We start from the raw sequence: 18045 nt of genomic DNA on the forward strand, positions 1-18045 counted from the left end.
AAATGGGGTTCAAAGACCTGGTTATTATCACTACCTGGATGTGTCATTGTTGTATAGAATAGAGTCGGAAGCAAACCCCTCTGTTGGTGAGGGGGAAGATGCAGCAGGGTGGTCAGGGTGTTCAGAATACCACACTCGTTCTTTGCCAGAGATTCCCTACCAGGACCAACAGGAATCAAGTACCAGTAAGGCCATTATCAGAAAGATTTCCATTTTCTCAGAGAAATACAATCTCTGCAACTGCAACAGCCCTTTTCATTTTGGAAATTAAATGGCATTTCTAAATAATACCAATGCTTGCTTAATTTTAGAGACATGTTTCAGAGTAGCTTGGTATTATCTGTGATGCAGACATAGAGCTTTGATATTGAGATGCTTTGTTGTCTATAAAGTCCACAGGATTACCTCTTATGGTCTGGGCTGTGTGAAAACAGGCTGATGTTGCCTGAGAGAAGTTTGGAGAACTTGACAAAAGGGGTGGGGACTCCCAGTATTTGTCACTGCTTTAAGCTCCGCCCACTTATGGGCAGACTGAAGGCAGTTGTTGCTCTTTTCTGTTGGCATTTCAGTGACACAATACAATTATTTTGTGTGTGTGTGGGTGTGTGTATGTGCATGTTTAAGCTCACTGCTCACAACCAGTTCACTATTCATTCAAAAATCTGAAACATAAAACTGCATTTCACGTGTCCGTACCACAGGGGGCACTGCTGAATTACATTTATTTTAAAGTAGCAGCAATATTGTTTCATGGTAATACAGTACAAAGTTCTGCTGTATTTGGATTCAGACAGTATATAATTTATTAATACAATATTTAAATAAATAATCTTTATATTGCACCTTTCATAGTGGACCACCATCACAAAGTGCTTTACAAGATACAAGACATCGGCATGTGAACCATGCATCAGCTGCAGAGTCACTTACAAAAACATCTCACCTGAAAGACAGAGCACAAGGAGGTTAATTGATTTTCTCAGGGTCACACAATGAGTCAGTGGCTGAGCTGGGATTTGAACCAGGGACCTTCTGGTTACAAGCCTGTTTCTTTAACCACTGGACAACATAACCTAATAATAAATAATACACATATACAGTATTATCATGTACAGTGGACATATAAAATATTTCAAATACATTTCTTGGATAGAGAAGACTAAGAAACATGTATAAGGGAATGACAATTGGACGGTTCTACAACAGAGGATAATATTTGCAGTCCAATGAGGGCTAACATGAGACCAGCACACTAATATCACTTGATACCTAAGCCTTATTCAAGCCCAGGTCTCTGGCAGTGGAAGGACATTAATCTGTCCTTCTACCAAGTACTCCCGCCCTTCTCCCTGGCAGCTGTGTGGTGATTTGTCAGCAGCCCCAAAGGGAGCTCTTGATCAGCTATTGAACTATGCTGAGAATAATAATCCTCTTAGCTTTTCCCTCTGGACTTGCATGTGGCTTTTAGAATGATTTTTAAAGTGCTTATCCTGCTGTGTGTTGCAAAATGGAACATTGTTGTGTGTATGTGTTTGTGTGTGCATTGGGGGGGGGGGTATTGCAATGGATGTGAATCTCATTCCTCTTGTTCTTAAATCCCACACAGGTGTTGGTGGAAGACAGGGTGTACACTGTCATTAACAGTCTAATTTCATCTTACTTTATATCTTGTCTTTAATTAACTGTGCTTCTCAAACCTACGGCCATCCACATTGCAGCCCAGCACTCTGTCCCCTGAGCTACTCAAACCCACTAACTTCCGCACTGCAGCTAAGCACTCTAACCACTGCTACTCAAACCCACTACCTTCCACACTACAGCCTAGCACTCTAACTACTGAGCTACTCAAAATCACTACCTTCCACACTGCTGCACAGCTCACAAGACGACATAATGCTATCTGAAGTCATTTCAGGAAAGTGTTGCAGGTGTCCTGTGTTTCTCTCATTAAATATCTTTGGGCAGCGGTGGATAATATTGTCATTGAAATTGCAGCTTCAAGAAGTGACCTGTAACCCCCTCAGATATTAAATGCTGAGCAGTAAATCTGCATTGCGCTAAAAGCACTGCGTTTCAGCTTTATTACAGATTTGTTCAGTGGTTTTTCTCTCTCTCTCTCGGAGATGGAGAGAGAGCGAGAGGGAGGCTCTGTGTTTTTTTTCCTCCTTATGAACATAATAGCAATAAAAGTGTGCTGTAAAAAGGGTTGAATGCGCTGAGGCTGATCGGAGCTATCCTCGGGGTGACAGAACGCACTGGAATGATGTGAATTATACGTGTCATTAAAACTGATTGTGGGCACTCGAGATAACAAATGGAAGGATAATTTCCAAATGGCTGTTAACAGCCCAGGCTTTTAACGACTCCATTACTGTGGAGCAGAGACACTTATTTTATTAGCACTTTTTATTTTCTTCTTTTCTTTCATGGAACTAGTAATACCATGCAAGGATTTCTGTTTTTTCTGCCGCTTGTTTTTTTTCTATTTTAAGATGAGGGGTCTATAAGACATCAAATCACTTTGTCTGTATTTGTATGTCTGCCTCTTTATAGGACAGGAATGGCAATTTAGTGCCTGTAAAAGGTAAGAGAGTGACAGCCTGTAAAAGGTAAGAACTGAAGCCTAATGTCAGTCTGTCTGACTGTCCACACAGGCACATGGTTGGGTTTAGTACCTAAGAAAATAACTAGATCTCCTGGTCCCACGTCTTCAGCTAGAACATTATATTTAATCCTAAAAAAAATGGCACAAAGTTCTTTATTTTTAAAGAAAAAAACTTTTTTATTTACATATTTATCAAATACAAAGTATAATACATTTATTTATGACAACCCCACATATTGAGAAGACTTTAAAACTCTGCACATTTTAAAATTTAAATAAAGTCAAAATGAAATAAAGATTTTCTGTATTTCTTTTATCTTGCTCTCAGACAGCGGTCAAGCTCTTGTCCCAGGACAGTCCAGGATAGAAAAACAATTTTTCCTAAAGCTACAGAGGGTGCCAAACAGCTGCCCTGCCCTGATCCTTTTGACTGTACAATCCCCCAGCTGGGACCAGGCAGACTGGAGAAAGGAAGAGCTTTATAACCTGCAACATTATGAGGAAAGGTCTGGATTTAATCAACACCATAGAAACACTATAGTTTTATAAGACCTGTATCTATTTAATTCAAGTCATTATTATTTTAAGTAAAACTTCTTTATTTAAAGAGACCCCTTGTCGACTAATAAATGTCTATTCTCTTTTCATTATGGCCATGGGGGAGACACACTGCCCCGTACAGCCACCTGACTGAAAATAATTTTGATTACGCCCAAAAGTCCTGAGCTGGAATAAACCTGGAGGCAGATTGATGGCATGTTCTTAAAATTACATGGTTTGGACTTTGCACAGACAGCTGTTTCAAACATGGCTGGAAGTTAAGGGGTAAAAGCATGGGATCATCCTGATTGCTGACAACACAGGTCTCGGAGACCAGTTCTGTCAAATGAATCTACAGGGAAAACACAAATGAATCAATGCAACATCGTATTGCCACTAAAAAATGCATGAATTGATAATGAATCAACTGAAGTGAAAACAATGGTCCACTTCACTACATATCCATGTCGACATAAAGATGATTGAAGAAATTGTCAGAAATTTATGCTTTATGGTTCTCTTGCGTCTTCGTTTCAGCTGAACGAGAACCTTAGCAGCAGTTTTTAAACCTCTGGAACTTCCCTCAGCTTTCATAATACCCTAAAGCGTTGTTTTTATTTATTTTTTTATGTGTCCTTAAATCGAAAAGATTTATTTTCTAACTCACTTTTCTAACTGCTTTTATTGTAGCAGCTTTACGGAGAACTACAAAAAGGATAAAGGGTTGCAGTTATGTTCTTTTTAAAATTGCCACAAAAAAAAACAAACAGATCCTCATCCCAGTTTTAGTGTGTTTTAATATTTGGTACTTCTGTAAAGCTGCTATTATGACAGAGGTGGCAGCATAAATAACATTGAATTGAAGCCTGAGAGTTTAAGCAGCTGAAGAACGGGAGAGACGAGAGCTTCTGGGAATATTTAAAGTGACTTTTTAGGACGAGTGCTATTGCTCAAAAAGTTTTTTTTTTTTTATTTCTTACAAAGCTGTATCAGATGCTTTGTGCTGACCTGGTCTGTTGTAACTGTCTTTCTCATCCCTGTCCTTGTTCCTTGAGTTACTATTGGCATATAATGTACAGTATATGTCAATAGTAACTCAGTAGCCATGCACTAAATGGTGAGAGCTCCACACATCCTTTGGTGGATCTAGCCTTTATCAGGCCTTTACCAGGCCGGAGATACACAAGCACTTAATTGTTTTTATTATCGATTCTAGTTGACAACAAAAAATTGACAACTGAATTGCTGTTGCTAAATGTGCCACACGCACAATGGAAAATTGACAATTTTGAGATGGTGCCTGTTTGCAGTAAAGCAGCTGCTATAGTAATTTTAATCATTTTGAAAACTTGTGTGTGGACCAGCCGAGGTAAAAGACAACCTGAAGAACCTCTGGACTTGGTATTTGTCCAGAAGAAGGAAAATATCTTCAGTTTGTCTTTCACCTCCAATGGTGATTTCCCAAAAATATTTGCTAATTCCTTATATTCGACTTCTTTTTTTATCGCTGTCTTTATATTCGGCACATCTAACTTCCCATAAACGTGTTCCAGTATGAGAAATTGGTGGTGTACCTCCGGCCTTTTAAGTCTGTGGTGACCAGGTCAAGGACAGGAAAGGAAAGAACACAGAAAGGCTGCATGTTTACTGAGCCCACTGATATGGGCTGGTAATTCTCTTAAATTTTAAATACAAATAGTAACAATTTAATAAAAAAAAGTTAAATAAAAATGTCATCTGAAACTTAAACACCTATCAGTTCCAATAAATACATAATAATAATAATAATAATAATAATAATAATAATAATAATAATAATAATAATAATAAGGACAAAAAAACAGTTTTTTAAACTGAGGCTGGACAAATATCTGCAGTGTAGATAGACTGCACTTTAGCTGTCTATTATCTGTATATTTCTAGTGAGTCAAAATTGTAGTTACAATGCACACACAGTGACATTGCTATAATATTGCCATTGGTCTCAACATGGTTTCCAGTGCAGTTCAGTGATGTTGAACTGCGGTTCCAATGTAGTCACAATAATCTTAAACAACATGCACACAATGTAGTACACTTGATCAAGACTTGAATTCTGCACCATACCAGAAATAGTGTTGACTTGTTTAACTAGTTCCAGACGTGGGAAGCTAACCTGCTTTCAAAGAACAGTCTATCCATCCTAGCCACAGTTATTTGTCCTAGCTACCAATATACTTTCCCTGCAGTCAAACCACAGATTTATTTGTTTAATTTACAGACAGTCCTTCTTGGCTGTTAAAGTGTTAGAATCCACACCCAGGTTTTAAACGAGATGCTGCAGCTCGGCTGTTGTGCTCGTCAGGGGAATCCTTTCCTAAGGAGAAAAGAAGGAGGAAACCATCCAGGTACATCTCTTTGCACCCCCCTCCCCTCTCCTCTCCTCCCTGGTCAACGCTGTCTCCTTTGCTGCACAGGGAGTGCTTGCGAGGGCCCGCAGTAAAACCAGGTTTAGTTTGAACAGTGCTTCTAAAAACCTGTATTGAGATGAGTGGAGGAAATGTGATGAGCAGGTCACGGTGCTTTCAATGGGGTTGCAGTCTTCCAGTGTTGGCAATCGGAGTGAGAATGTGTGGGTTCAGGGGATCCATCTACGGAGGCCCATTTTGGGTACAGGTGGGAGGGAGGGGGTTGTCATTGGTTGGATTATAAGTCTTGGTTGCATTGAAATCATGCAGTTTTTTAAATTGTTTTATTTATAAAAACAAACCAACATATTTTTTTTTCTATTTTTTTTAAGTTTTTGTTTTTGTTTCTGAGTCTGTGCAGAGGGGCGTCTCTCACACCAGTGATGTGACGGGCTGCAGCTTGCCGTTCTCGTCTGCCCAGGGCTGCAGGTTTTGCAGGGCGAACAGCGAGGAGTTGTGGATGCACAGCGGGTCTGGCTGGATGGAGTCACTCAGGGACTTCTGGAAGGCATCATGCTGCAGCTGGATCATCAATCTGTTTGCCTGCTGCCTCTCTGCCTCCCGCTCCTCCGCTGTCTGTCTCCTGGGGAGAGACACCAACACTTATTTATGTATTGTTTATTTATTTATACTGTTTTGGTGGTGCCCCCACTGGTCAACACTGCATTCAGAGTGTAAGGATCACTCAGTTGGCAGTAGTCAAACAGTGGTATTTATATAAAAGTGATTTATCAATTAAGAACACTTTCTTAATCCCTAATAATAAAGATAGTGCTAAGCTAGCTTGTCAGTTATTGCATTACTTTTATTGTAGCAATATCTTTTTCCCCACAAGGTGGCGCTTTACACAAGGTTGTGACTGTCTAGGGGTAATACAAACCAAGGGCCCTACTCTCACTTCGTTTACGCGCTATGTACGCGCTGGAGGAATAATGAAGGCCATCGGGGTCAGAAACACGTTATTTAGTACACGTTCAAACATTTAGTACGCGTATTGATTTGGACCAATCAGAATACATAAGAAAAATACTCGTTCTAAATAAATGTAAATTAACTACGCAGTTTCTACGTAGGAGCTGGTCATTTTACAGTCATGCAGCGTAATTACAAGAGTAGCCAATCACCTTCGGGATAACATTTTTTCCATTTCAGACATGAAATATGCTTTTAAAAATTCAAGAATAAGGAAAACTGCAAATCATGGCGGCGAGAGATTTTCTTCTATGGTGCAAGTATAGATTTGCAGAGGGCTGCCGACTTCTTGAGACAGGCAATGTTGATCGTCTGGAAGGGTCCGCGTCTATCCATCATCTTTCACTAGACTTTACCCAATGCCAAGTCCATATACCGCCACGGGAATGGCAGATGTAATGCGAGTTTTAATTGGATAATTTATTACACGTACTATTTTGTTTAAATTCATTGGTTCTCATTTCATTTTCAGCGATCTGATTGGCGAAATTGGTGTGCATAATAATTAGAATTACAACACTTACTATGTCAAATGAGAACGTGTGCTAAGCAACGCGTTTTTGAACTCAATGGCCAAGAAGAAGGGTTTCTTGCAGCTTGTAAACCTAGGGCATGACTAACGCGTAAACCAGTTGAGACTAGGTCTCAAAAGGAGAAATCAATAGGCCTATTCCCCCCTCGAAATTCCAACACCCCCACATCAAACACATTCCTTTGCAGAGTTGTTGGACTATGTTGGTTTTTATTAAGATTAAGACAAATAACATGTTTTTTAATCACATATATTTGTCAACACATACTTAAATAATCTTTCTCTCAAGACGAATTAGCAGATTAGTGAAAGAACGTAATTTGCATCACCCGCTATCAAACTCAAAAGCAACAGCAATGCTATTTATTCTGGTTTGCAGGCAGGCAAACTGCATGCGCGAGTTAACCACAGATGAAAGTAGCACACGAGTGAAGTTGCATAGCCTGTGTGAGCTAATTATATGGTATCGACTTGTGTGAATATAGATTTGTAAATATGCTTGCACTTGAATTAACAAAGCTGAACGTAAATAATCTATTTTAAAACAGTGCATTACAGTGAACACATGCAGTATACAGGGGAAAAAAAAAACCCGAGAAAGGTTAGTTCTGTTTATACTTCCGTTGAATAATCAGAATAAATCATAGCAATAAATGTCCAACGTAAAGAAGAATAATGCATAAAGTGATGTCATATAATCTATAGTCAAAACTGCAGCAGAAGCAGTGTTTATGTACTCTCCGGGCAGGGGACTGGCTGGGTTGGACAATGATTTTATTTGTAACCTGATCACCAGGCTAGTGAGATTTACAAAACGTCGTTTGTTACCCATTCTTTTGTTAAAAGTTGAACATCTCTTTAGAAATCCTATATTCATCCAATAGAGGGCATTGGTAATATTACTGCGGTATCATTGACAACCAGTTCACAGTGTGCGTCTATCACAGTACTTATCCGGATTTATCTAACGTGTGCTCAATTTGTTGGTAGGCCTGCTGCCATACAGTGTCCTGGAAATGCATATTGAATTCCCGGACACCTCCGGGACGATCCAGGGAAAACAGGGACAGGTGGCACCCCTATATTCGGGCCCTTAAAAATAAAATACCTAAAATGTTTTACGACCGAGTCATTATTTTACCTTTGTTTAAAATCAAGCTGCCCCAAACTAATTTGTCTTGATTGTATATCACGTAGTTGTTGTGTTTTATTTTATTTAAACAGTGTAATTATATAAGCTCAAAATGCAAACACGTGTTTCGCGTTCTCAATGAACTTGTGGAAGCGGCGTGTGCCTTTCACACAATTTGGTTTATTTCTCTTTCCCTGTTTGCACATCTTTTAAATGCCGGGAACAGAAAGGTGAGGCTATTTATTTTCCCTAAAAAACGACGCATTTAAAAACCAAGCTTAATATTCAATTGATATTCAACGGCTAAATGACCTGCTAATTAGAATTATAATTAATAATCTGAACAGCCATGGATGACGCGCTGATTATACAACTAGAGATTTTACTTTAGGCCTTTCTAAGTGAGTTAAAAAAAAAAAAATCAAACATCAAGATCACGTCACAGCGGCAATTACGCATAAACCGATAACAGTTCCAAAAACTCTCAAGATTATTATTAATTTATTTGGCAGACGTCTTTATTCAAGGCGATTTACAGGTGTTACATGGTTACAATGCAAGCTTAATATTTAAATACAGTGTAGTTTACAGAAAGTGCATTTAAAAATGTATATTAATATTCCATTTGATAAAAGCTAACTTATTTTAAATCGTCTCAAGGCTGCTGCTGTTTTTTTTTTTTTTTTTGAGGATTGTTTAAAGAGACAGTTGGCTATTGCAGAATGGAGTTAAATCAAATTTAAAACTGGCCTATTTTGAAAACCTTTTAATCAGCAGCGACTAGTTTTAATTTGGCATAATTCATACAGGCCATGAAATGTTGTTTAATAGGTCATATGCAATTACTGTATTTCATGTAAGGTTTTGCATTGTCGTAAGACTACAACCGCTGGTGGCCAGTAAACGTCCCACTTTATTTTAAAGTAGGCTACTGGTTTAAGCAAAGGCTACAGTTTGAGTTGGGTGAAATACATTATGCCTGTCATCCACAGGCTGTTTTGATAAGTAGGACAATAGGCCTACGGTCCCATCATTTACAATATTCTACACTTCCATATTTCAATAGCGGGTGCTGTAGTTTTTTTTGAAATCCATTCTTCATCTTCATTTAAACTTTTCATAACCAGCAAGTCCTCGCTGAGTGTCTGAGTGCGCAGTGTAACTGGCAACAAAAGGGGATTTTGTAGTTTTGCCCAGTTTAGAAAGTATACTTTTTGGACAGCTGATTCTTTCATTTTGAATTATATAATCAATTTTATTCAACCTTTATTTATAATAGGATATATATATATATATATATATATATATATATATATATATATATATATATATATATAGCTCGTATTAACTCGTATTAATTTCTCGGTAGTTTTGTGTGTGTGTGTGTGTGTGTATAATCTCATTTACTAAAAACAGTTTTCCCTTTTAAAAATTGGATATAAATAATTTTCAAGTTCCCACAGAATAACAATTTTCGCAAGAGCCTATTTAATTAAAACATGGAACAAACGTATTTTAATCATGGTTTGGAAAGCCGTTTTAACGGGCAAATCCATTCAAAAAGAAAAAAAAGGAAAATAAATCGGTGTTTTGTTTTTGTTTGTTTTTTTTACTTCTACAGGAAAAGTGATTTGTGTTCATAAAAGTGGTCTTAGGAATGTTTCAGATCTATCAAAACAACAAGAACCAGCCTGGTAGGCTATAGTGATGTTGGTAAAGAGGTATTTTAGTTATCTCTCTTCTTTCCCCCGGCAGCTGTAGCCTACATTAATACTTTACTCTCGACTCTGGTTATTCATAGAGCTAAATATGTTATTTAAATGGACTTGCCTTCAAACAGCCTGTTTCAATCTATTTACAAGAACGGTTTTATTTTCTAGTTTTATTTTTCAAAATGCATCTTGCAAAATATAATAGGCCTATTTATTTCAACACAGGCAAAGATTTAATTGGATCCATGTGAACGGAGTTCAAATCCACAGCTCATCTTTTTCGCTCGGAATGGGACAGTTGGGAACCTGAAGTCTTCAATAATAAACACGTAGCAGCTGTTCCAGTGCTAACGACTCATCGCCCCGGGTCACCTGAGTGAATGACTCGGAGAAGGCGAGACTTAAACATGACCATCTGTTGCAGGTGAGCCCAGGTTAGCCTGGTTCTGTGTGCGCGCGAGAAGAGCAGCCTTCTCACATCTGTGCTTTAGACCCGAGGAGATGCACAGCTTCCCACTTGAACTTAGATGATGACACTTAAGCCTTCGGTGTAAATTAATTACTAAGAACAATAAGAGTGTTTGCTAAAACGATGGTAAAATCACCATGCAGTCCATGGTCTACTCGAAATAGCCACGGTTTTTTTGAGATTTGATTCCACTTTTATACCCATTTTGTTAGAAAAAAAAGTATTGCATTTATATTGGCCGTAGTGATAATTAGCAAAGCAATTGTATTTGCTTTCAGCCTACCTTACAAATATTGCTGCTTTGTTGTAAAGACCTGCAGCATGTGCGCTATGCAATCGAAGATGGACCCTAATAACGAAACGAAACCAAAACAGAACATCGTTCAACTGAAACCTGCAGGATCTTGATCAGGGCATTTCCCTACACTGTAACACTTTCCGTGTCATATTTCCGTGAGACGGAAAAAACAGGAAAACAAAGCCTTATTGATTTTCACCCAGGCTATAGAATTCACAACCGGTAACACGCTCTTGTCTATTTTTATACTATTATCTAAAATGGATTATTGACCAGATGTTTACAGTTGGACACATTATTGCATTTCTGCGCTGCATGTGCTACAAAACACATATTCCCATGTAGTTTCTACAAAGCATTGTCACGTGTCTAACAGGTATAGGCGTTTTCAACAGTTTAAATTGTGTCTTAAATACACCAGGTCGGCTATTGTAGAATATTTATTTACCTATATTGTTTTTTAATTGGACGTTATGTAAAACTTTTTTTTTATATATAACTAATTATTTATTTGTTTTAATAAATATTAAAAACATGTAAAATAGGAAGAAGTGTTGAAATATAATTCCCGAGAACGACATATAGCTATTTAAACAGTACCAGGAAGGAATATTAATATGGAGCTCGCCTGGTATTTGACTGGTGTGATACTGACAACTTTTTTTTTTATAATTTTTTTTTAAGCATACATGGGGACACGGTCTTTGCTAAATGGACACATTAACTTGCATTAAACCAACACACAGGTCTAATACATAAATAAACAGATCGATCAACGAGCAGGGCATACACAGCAGCAATTATTGAAGTCACAAAAGCCAATTTTTAAACCGTCTCTACACAATGTTTTTCATTTTTACATTCGTTTAACAGTTTATTATTATTATTATTATTATTATTATTATTATTATTATTATTATTATTATTATTTTGCGTCACTCACCTCCATTTCGTCCTTCTGTTCTGAAACCATGTTTTAACCTGCGCGTCGGTCATTTTGAGGGACTTGGCAAGCGCCGCCCTCTCGGCCGAGGCCAGGTACTTCTGCCGATGGAAGCGCTTTTCCAACTCGCAGATCTGCACCCGGGAGAACGAGGTCCGCGGTTTCTTTCTCTTGGGTGGGGTCCGGTTCTGATAGGGATGTCCGATCCGCCGGGACACAGTGAAGGGCGTTAGAGCCGCTGCAAAGTGGGACAGATAGGATGCTAGAATTAAATTAATATATATATATATATATATATATATATATATATATATATATATATATATATATATATATATATATATATATATACAAATATATATATATATATATACAAATATGTGGTGGTGGTGATGATATAGGTCTATATATTGACTGTAGACTGATACATTGGGAATGTAGTATATCTTAAATGTACAGAGACAAAACGTTAATACTTAGACGTATAGTCTAATAACACAAACTAATTTGGATGTATTGATACATTGTCCAGGCCTGCTATTGGTAGCATTCTGTACTGGTTTTGTTTCTTTTGCCAAGGTCGACTTTTTTCTGTCTTGGTCACTGCATATTGCTTCCAGGTATTTGTCTCCACTCCATGAATTACAACTAAGAGGAAAGCGGTGTTTATTATCGTCTATCACCTCTCCCACATATTTGTGTTTCGCCTCCTCAAATGGTCACGACCAAGGAATTTTGCCAAGAAGTCTGGAGAAGAAAATACGTCATCCTCGTGGATAACCCACATATATGAAATTCTATATATCGCCTTGAAATAGTTCCGCTACGACATTTTAATGAAACGACACGATTATAAGTTAATATAATTTAACGATATGGTAATTAATATTTTAATGTATTAATTATTATTTTAATTTATTCATTACTGCTTCAACTTTCTTCGTTGCGACGGGTGAATTGTGAACCAGTTCATTTAAATGCTTGTTTTTTAGACCCTAAAATTAAATAAATAAATAAATAAATAAATAAATAAATAAATATAACTGCCATTATTCAGAGCTTGCTTCAGATTAAGACTTTCAAATCCAGTCCCGTCACCTGCACGTCTGATTCATCTTGATGTTTGGATAAAAGTGACACGAAATCATTTCTAAGACTTGTCAGTTTACATAAACATGGTGAGTTAAATAGCTCTGTACCTTATAGTCATGTCACGACGCCCTTATGTGTAGTAAGTTTAACATAAAATACCTGAACCAGTATAGTGTAAAAAAAAAAAAAAATTAAAATAGTATGGACTCGTTTAAAATGTGAAACGTTAAGAGGAATGTGTTTAGCAGTTGATTCAAAGGCGAAGGTGGGCTGTTTTACACCATAAGACAAATATTTCATTTTAAAGCGTGACATTAAAACACAAATTCGACTTTGTTTTATAAATAGAACATTGCATTGTAAATGTTGTTTAGTTTCTAAACATGTCTTAAAATCATCTTGCATGTATCAGAACAGTCAAACGTGTCACCGGGATGCATATACCTGTCTGTCTCGTGTTCAGAAGAAATACGTGTTTGTACTGTACGTATTTTAAACGTGTAATCACCTTCCTTACGTCTGAAAAGGTTTATTTTAAGAGCGTCTAAACGTTCATATGTTTATTAATGTAACATTGTACATTGTACATTGTATCTATAGAATGTAAGTCACGCCAGTGTTGAAAATGTTTGAGCTGTGACATACGGTTTGCATAAGTGTAGGCTATTCTCTGGGCATTTTGTTATGATGTCTGTAGAGGACTAATTCTGTACATTAATCCTGTCTGATCAGATATCGCACACACCAAGCAAGACAACATTGGAATGAGTACTTCCCCTGAAACTCGCGATGTTATCGGAAATAATTTAACATCGATTGAATATAAACAGAAAAGAAAGTTATGATTTCATTGGATTATGATTTAAATTGTTTCATGACATTACATTTACGATAAGATGTTCAATAACATAAATGCGATTATATGTGTTTGTGTGTGTGTTTGTGTGTGTGTGTGTGTGTGTGTTTCTGTTTGTGTGTGTGTGTGTGTTTGTGTGTGTGTGTGTTTGTGTGTGTGTGTGTGTGTAATAAGGGGTACCGTTATTTTTTTTTTTGGGGGGGGGAGGGGGGGGGGTTAGTAAAAGGTTTAAATGACTTTTCGGACAAAAGCCCTTCTGCTGTGTAGAAAGAAAAGTAAACAGCGCAGTATCCTTGAGAATATATATATATATATATATATATATAATATATATATATATATATATATATATATATATATATATATATATAAATCTACATTGTAATCTATATTTATTCAACGGCTAAGAGAGTAATATATAGATGTGTTTATATTCCATCAGCAGTATGTTTTTCAATTATTCACTGCTGCTGAATTGGAGGCCAGGCTATGCTTAACAACCAACACGTTATTCATATTTCATAACTTAACAGCGGGATATTGCAGCTATGTTCAAAAACAAACAAAACACCAAAAAACGTATGCAGGGAATGCTGAGCAAAAATTCAAAACGGTTTCCTTTCCAATCATTCACAAGCAAACGCCACACCAATAGACCAGCAGACTAATACACACACATCTTCAAATGTTTGTACATCAGATCTACAGAATGGACCACCAGTGTTGAAATAAGATGGTAAATGATGCAGAAATGTACAGATATTGAGGCCCCATGACAGCGGTCTTGTATCCTTATGCAGACTCGCAGAGTGATCCCTAAAGGAGAAAACGGTGAGATTTAGAGAGATAATTGAGAGTGATTAAATTACCTGGGATGGACGATGTTGTTAAGAGGAATTCTTATTTATTACGGCACTTTCTTACCTCAGTCACAACGAGGGTCGAGTTACAGCCGTGTCAATCCATTCCAACAATATATTTACCTGTCTGCTAGCGTGTACATTTAATACTGGTACAGGCTTTATTAACAAAACAATTAAAAAAAAAAACAGGCCCCTATACTTCGATACAATTAACATTTCACCGTGCACTATAACCTACATGTTTTTAATAGTTTTAGTAATTTTATTTTCACTTTATATATATATATATATATATATATTAGACACTAAAAGGAAACTAAAATTACTAAAAAAAATCTTAAAAACTATTCACGGCAAATTTGGGATTTTAAATTTAAAAATCATAACAGGCGTATTTTTTACTCACAACGGAAGGCCTACAATAGCCTATTTTCCAAGAGCTGTAGCTCATCAACGCCATCGTTTATTTATATTCTTTCTGACAAGCTTAACCGGCTAGCTCTTAACGTGCCTGTCTCACCAACGAGATACCCAACTTTCACTACATCAACAACATTGATTCTCTGACGGCCTGCCCTTAATTCATGATCTTATTTTTGTTTGTTTTTAATGGATACACATAACTGAAGAGCATGTTCCATTTTTTAAGGGTGTTGCCTAATTCCGTCGCTATGTATGCTGCAAACATTATTATTACAAAACTAGGGGTTGATTAACTGTAGGTCCAAATGAACATACATGTGCTTATTTGTTTTGCGAGCATTGGCTATACTGAAATACTATTTAAACGTGTGTGTGTGTGTGTGTGTGTGTGTCTATATATATATATATATATATATATATATATATATATATATATATATATATATATATATATATATATATATAGTATAATTCGATTTGGCATATTCCTGGTTTTGCAGTGTAGGTCACTCATAACGTTTTTCTTCTCCAGTACAGTATTTAAAATGCATATATCTGTCTGTTTATAAATCGCTACCATCACACACAGACACAAACATTAGTGCCATCACGCATAAAAACACACTAACAAGTCCAGTCGAATAATTATGCAACTTCCTGTTATTAGACATTGTAACGCATTAGTTGTAATGGTAAAGGGTAAAAGTATGGATAGACTGTAAAGAAGCGCTTGTTCTATCCCCTTACCAGTGAATCTGTCCTTTGCGAACCGCCGTGTGCTCTCCATCCAAGGGAAATTGAGGCTGCCGAACCCCGGGACGGTTGGCATGGCACTCGTGATAGGGGGTGGCACTGCGCCGGGTATGGGTCTGTGAGCTGGCACCCGAATCACGCCGGCCGGGGCCAGGCTCAGATTCACACTGTAGCATCCAGAGTCCTCGAAGGGCGAGCCGATGCCAGGGAACTGGCCAGGCAAGGAGTAAGGGGCAGTAGTGGTGCTTGCGGGGCTGCCCAGGTGGTAACTGCTGGCAATAGTATCCGAATCCCTGGTGTTGGGCTGTTGCGTGGAGTTCTCTGGGTCAGAACCACTCAGTATCTGATCAATCCCAAAGCTAATGGGTTCGTGCTGGGTTTGGGGTGGTTGGGTGGTGGTGCTGCTTGGTGCCGGCTCCATTCTCCCTGCGCAATTTGGCTCACGTAAAAAAATAAATCAGGAAAAAAAAATGACGATCAAGATTTTTCTCCTGTCTTAAAATGTCCGTCCGCCGTTCAGTAGTGTAGATCCATCTAGATGCAGTTAGGAGGCGAGACTGAAACTTTGCCAAGCACAGTCCAGGGCTGATGGGCGGCGGGGCTCCATCTCTTTGAAGCGCTTCACTTTTCTCTGCATATCATTTTCTCCAATTACGCCCTCCCATTGGCCGGGGCTATCAAGCACCTGCTGCCCGATTGGCTCTAGAGTTTAACAATGACTGGCTAAACCAAATGCGAGCTTAGGGAGTATTTTAAAGTGACATAATTTTTAAGAAAACGTACAATAGGTCAAATTCATTAACCAAAGGGACATCATGCCACGAACGATACAATATATATTTTGATAGCTTTATTATTAGAAAAATCAATTATCCTTATTGAAAATGATATCTCCTGGTTGTTAGTGTATGACATGTTTCCCTATTTCGATATAGCTCGCCGTTTTAAAATAGGCATTTCATTTTGGGTGTATGTTTTAGCAATGCGTCTTTATCTTTCCATTATCTATCAAAATTATACGAAATAGTATAGTATTATTTCAGAGTTGTTGTAATTGTTCAAGGTATATTGTACATCATGTTTTTTTTTTCTGCCGCTGATTCAATATATTAAACTTTGCAAAGGAAGTAAGTAACCTATCTTTATGGTCCTATGAGTATATTAACTATATATTTTATAGAATTGTGTTTATACTGCCACTTTATAGGAACATATAAAGTAGACAACAATACTTTTAGAATTTCATTTTGTTTCGCCTTAAGTCGTTTGCTGCAGCCTTTACTAGATACTTCTGTGCAGGGGAGCCCGTGAAATATATTTTCTTTATCGATCTTTGCGGGAAAGTGAAGATCGTCAGTATTAAAAGTGAAACCCTGCGTTACTCTTCGGTAACTATAGCTCTTCACTGAATCTGAGCCATTAATCTGCCGGCGGTAACTATCACTCTGTGCAGAAGCGGGGTTGTGCAGCTTTCAATCCTTGTTATTTAAACGCTGTTGTCACTTCAGATTTCCTTTTTATAAAGCACACTCGCCGATGTGATTTAATAATAAAGAAAATAGAACAGATAATCTCTCGAACAAACAATGTAATTCTTTTTAGAGACGCCCCCTAACAAACAATGAGGGCTAAGGGCGTTAAAGATTAAATAATGTTCAAAACGCATTTACTTATCCTCCTTTGTAAAGGGGGAAATGAAAAGGGGAATAGAATTTGTCCTTTAACAGGGTTTATCACTATTTGATCAGTACCTGTTTGGGCTGATTCAGGCTTTTGGGGTGAAGCCGCGACATAGTTTATTAGTTTTTAAAAGCTGTGGATTCAATTACAGAAACATGCTGAATAATTTACATGACAGCAATAAAAACACACAGACCGGGGATTTCAATCCTTTTTTATATCCTGGGATTATTGTCTAGCAAATGAAATATGTTACAAAATCAAATAACCAAAATATATGCATCAAAATCATGTCGACTTTATTCCCACTAGAGCGTAAATGTGCGCTTTCCTGATCCCACTTAATTTAACTCTTGTGTTTTTAGCTATTCATCTAAAGAAATTATAAGAATGAAAATGTTTTCCTTGCATATATGAACGTATATCTAAAGACTGTCAGCGTTTATTTTATTTGTTCGAGGACACTGACAAAATAAAATAATTATAATTTGCGCACAGTCTATATATGATATTAATATCTCAAAATACTTATCCCGTTTACAGTCATTCACCATTTCTTTATATGGTCTGAATTCATGGCACGTGTTCAATACGTGGTCATCATGCAGTAAAACATAAACCACATATAATACATTTTTAAATTGTGTTTTTATAATATGATTTTTACAAATGCGAATGTATGGGGCGTCCTCGCTTGAGGACCGTGCCAAACTGTACGTGCATGGCTT

General features: G+C 37.3%; 1 protein-coding gene across 1 annotated transcript; it reads right to left on the minus strand.

The window, feature by feature from the left end:
• Positions 1 to 2569: 2569 nt before the first annotated feature.
• Positions 2570 to 16222, minus strand: LOC131699455 (T-cell leukemia homeobox protein 3-like). Its single transcript, XM_058996182.1, has 3 exons — positions 15632 to 16222; positions 11651 to 11888; positions 2570 to 6175 (listed from the first exon to the last, which is right to left on the minus strand). Exons 1-3 carry the CDS (start codon positions 16056 to 16058, stop codon positions 5965 to 5967), a joined length of 876 nt encoding a protein of 291 aa, XP_058852165.1. The 5' UTR covers positions 16059 to 16222; the 3' UTR covers positions 2570 to 5964.
• Between the last annotated feature and the right edge of the window lie 1823 nt (positions 16223 to 18045).

The sequence above is a fragment of the Acipenser ruthenus genome, chromosome 22 (genome assembly GCF_902713425.1).
Source record: "Acipenser ruthenus chromosome 22, fAciRut3.2 maternal haplotype, whole genome shotgun sequence".
Classification (NCBI taxonomy): domain Eukaryota; kingdom Metazoa; phylum Chordata; class Actinopteri; order Acipenseriformes; family Acipenseridae; genus Acipenser; species Acipenser ruthenus.

Coding starts and splice junctions, on each gene's coding strand:
- LOC131699455 (XM_058996182.1), bottom strand. CDS start 16,058: ATGGAGCCGGCACCAAGCAGCACCACCACCCAACCACCCCAAACCCAG. Junction 11,889..15,631: donor CGCAAAGGACAGATTCACTG/GTAAGGGGATAG, acceptor CCCACTTTGCAG/CGGCTCTAACGCCCTTCACT. Junction 6,176..11,650: donor AACAGAAGGACGAAATGGAG/GTGAGTGACGCA, acceptor GTCTCTCCCCAG/GAGACAGACAGCGGAGGAGC.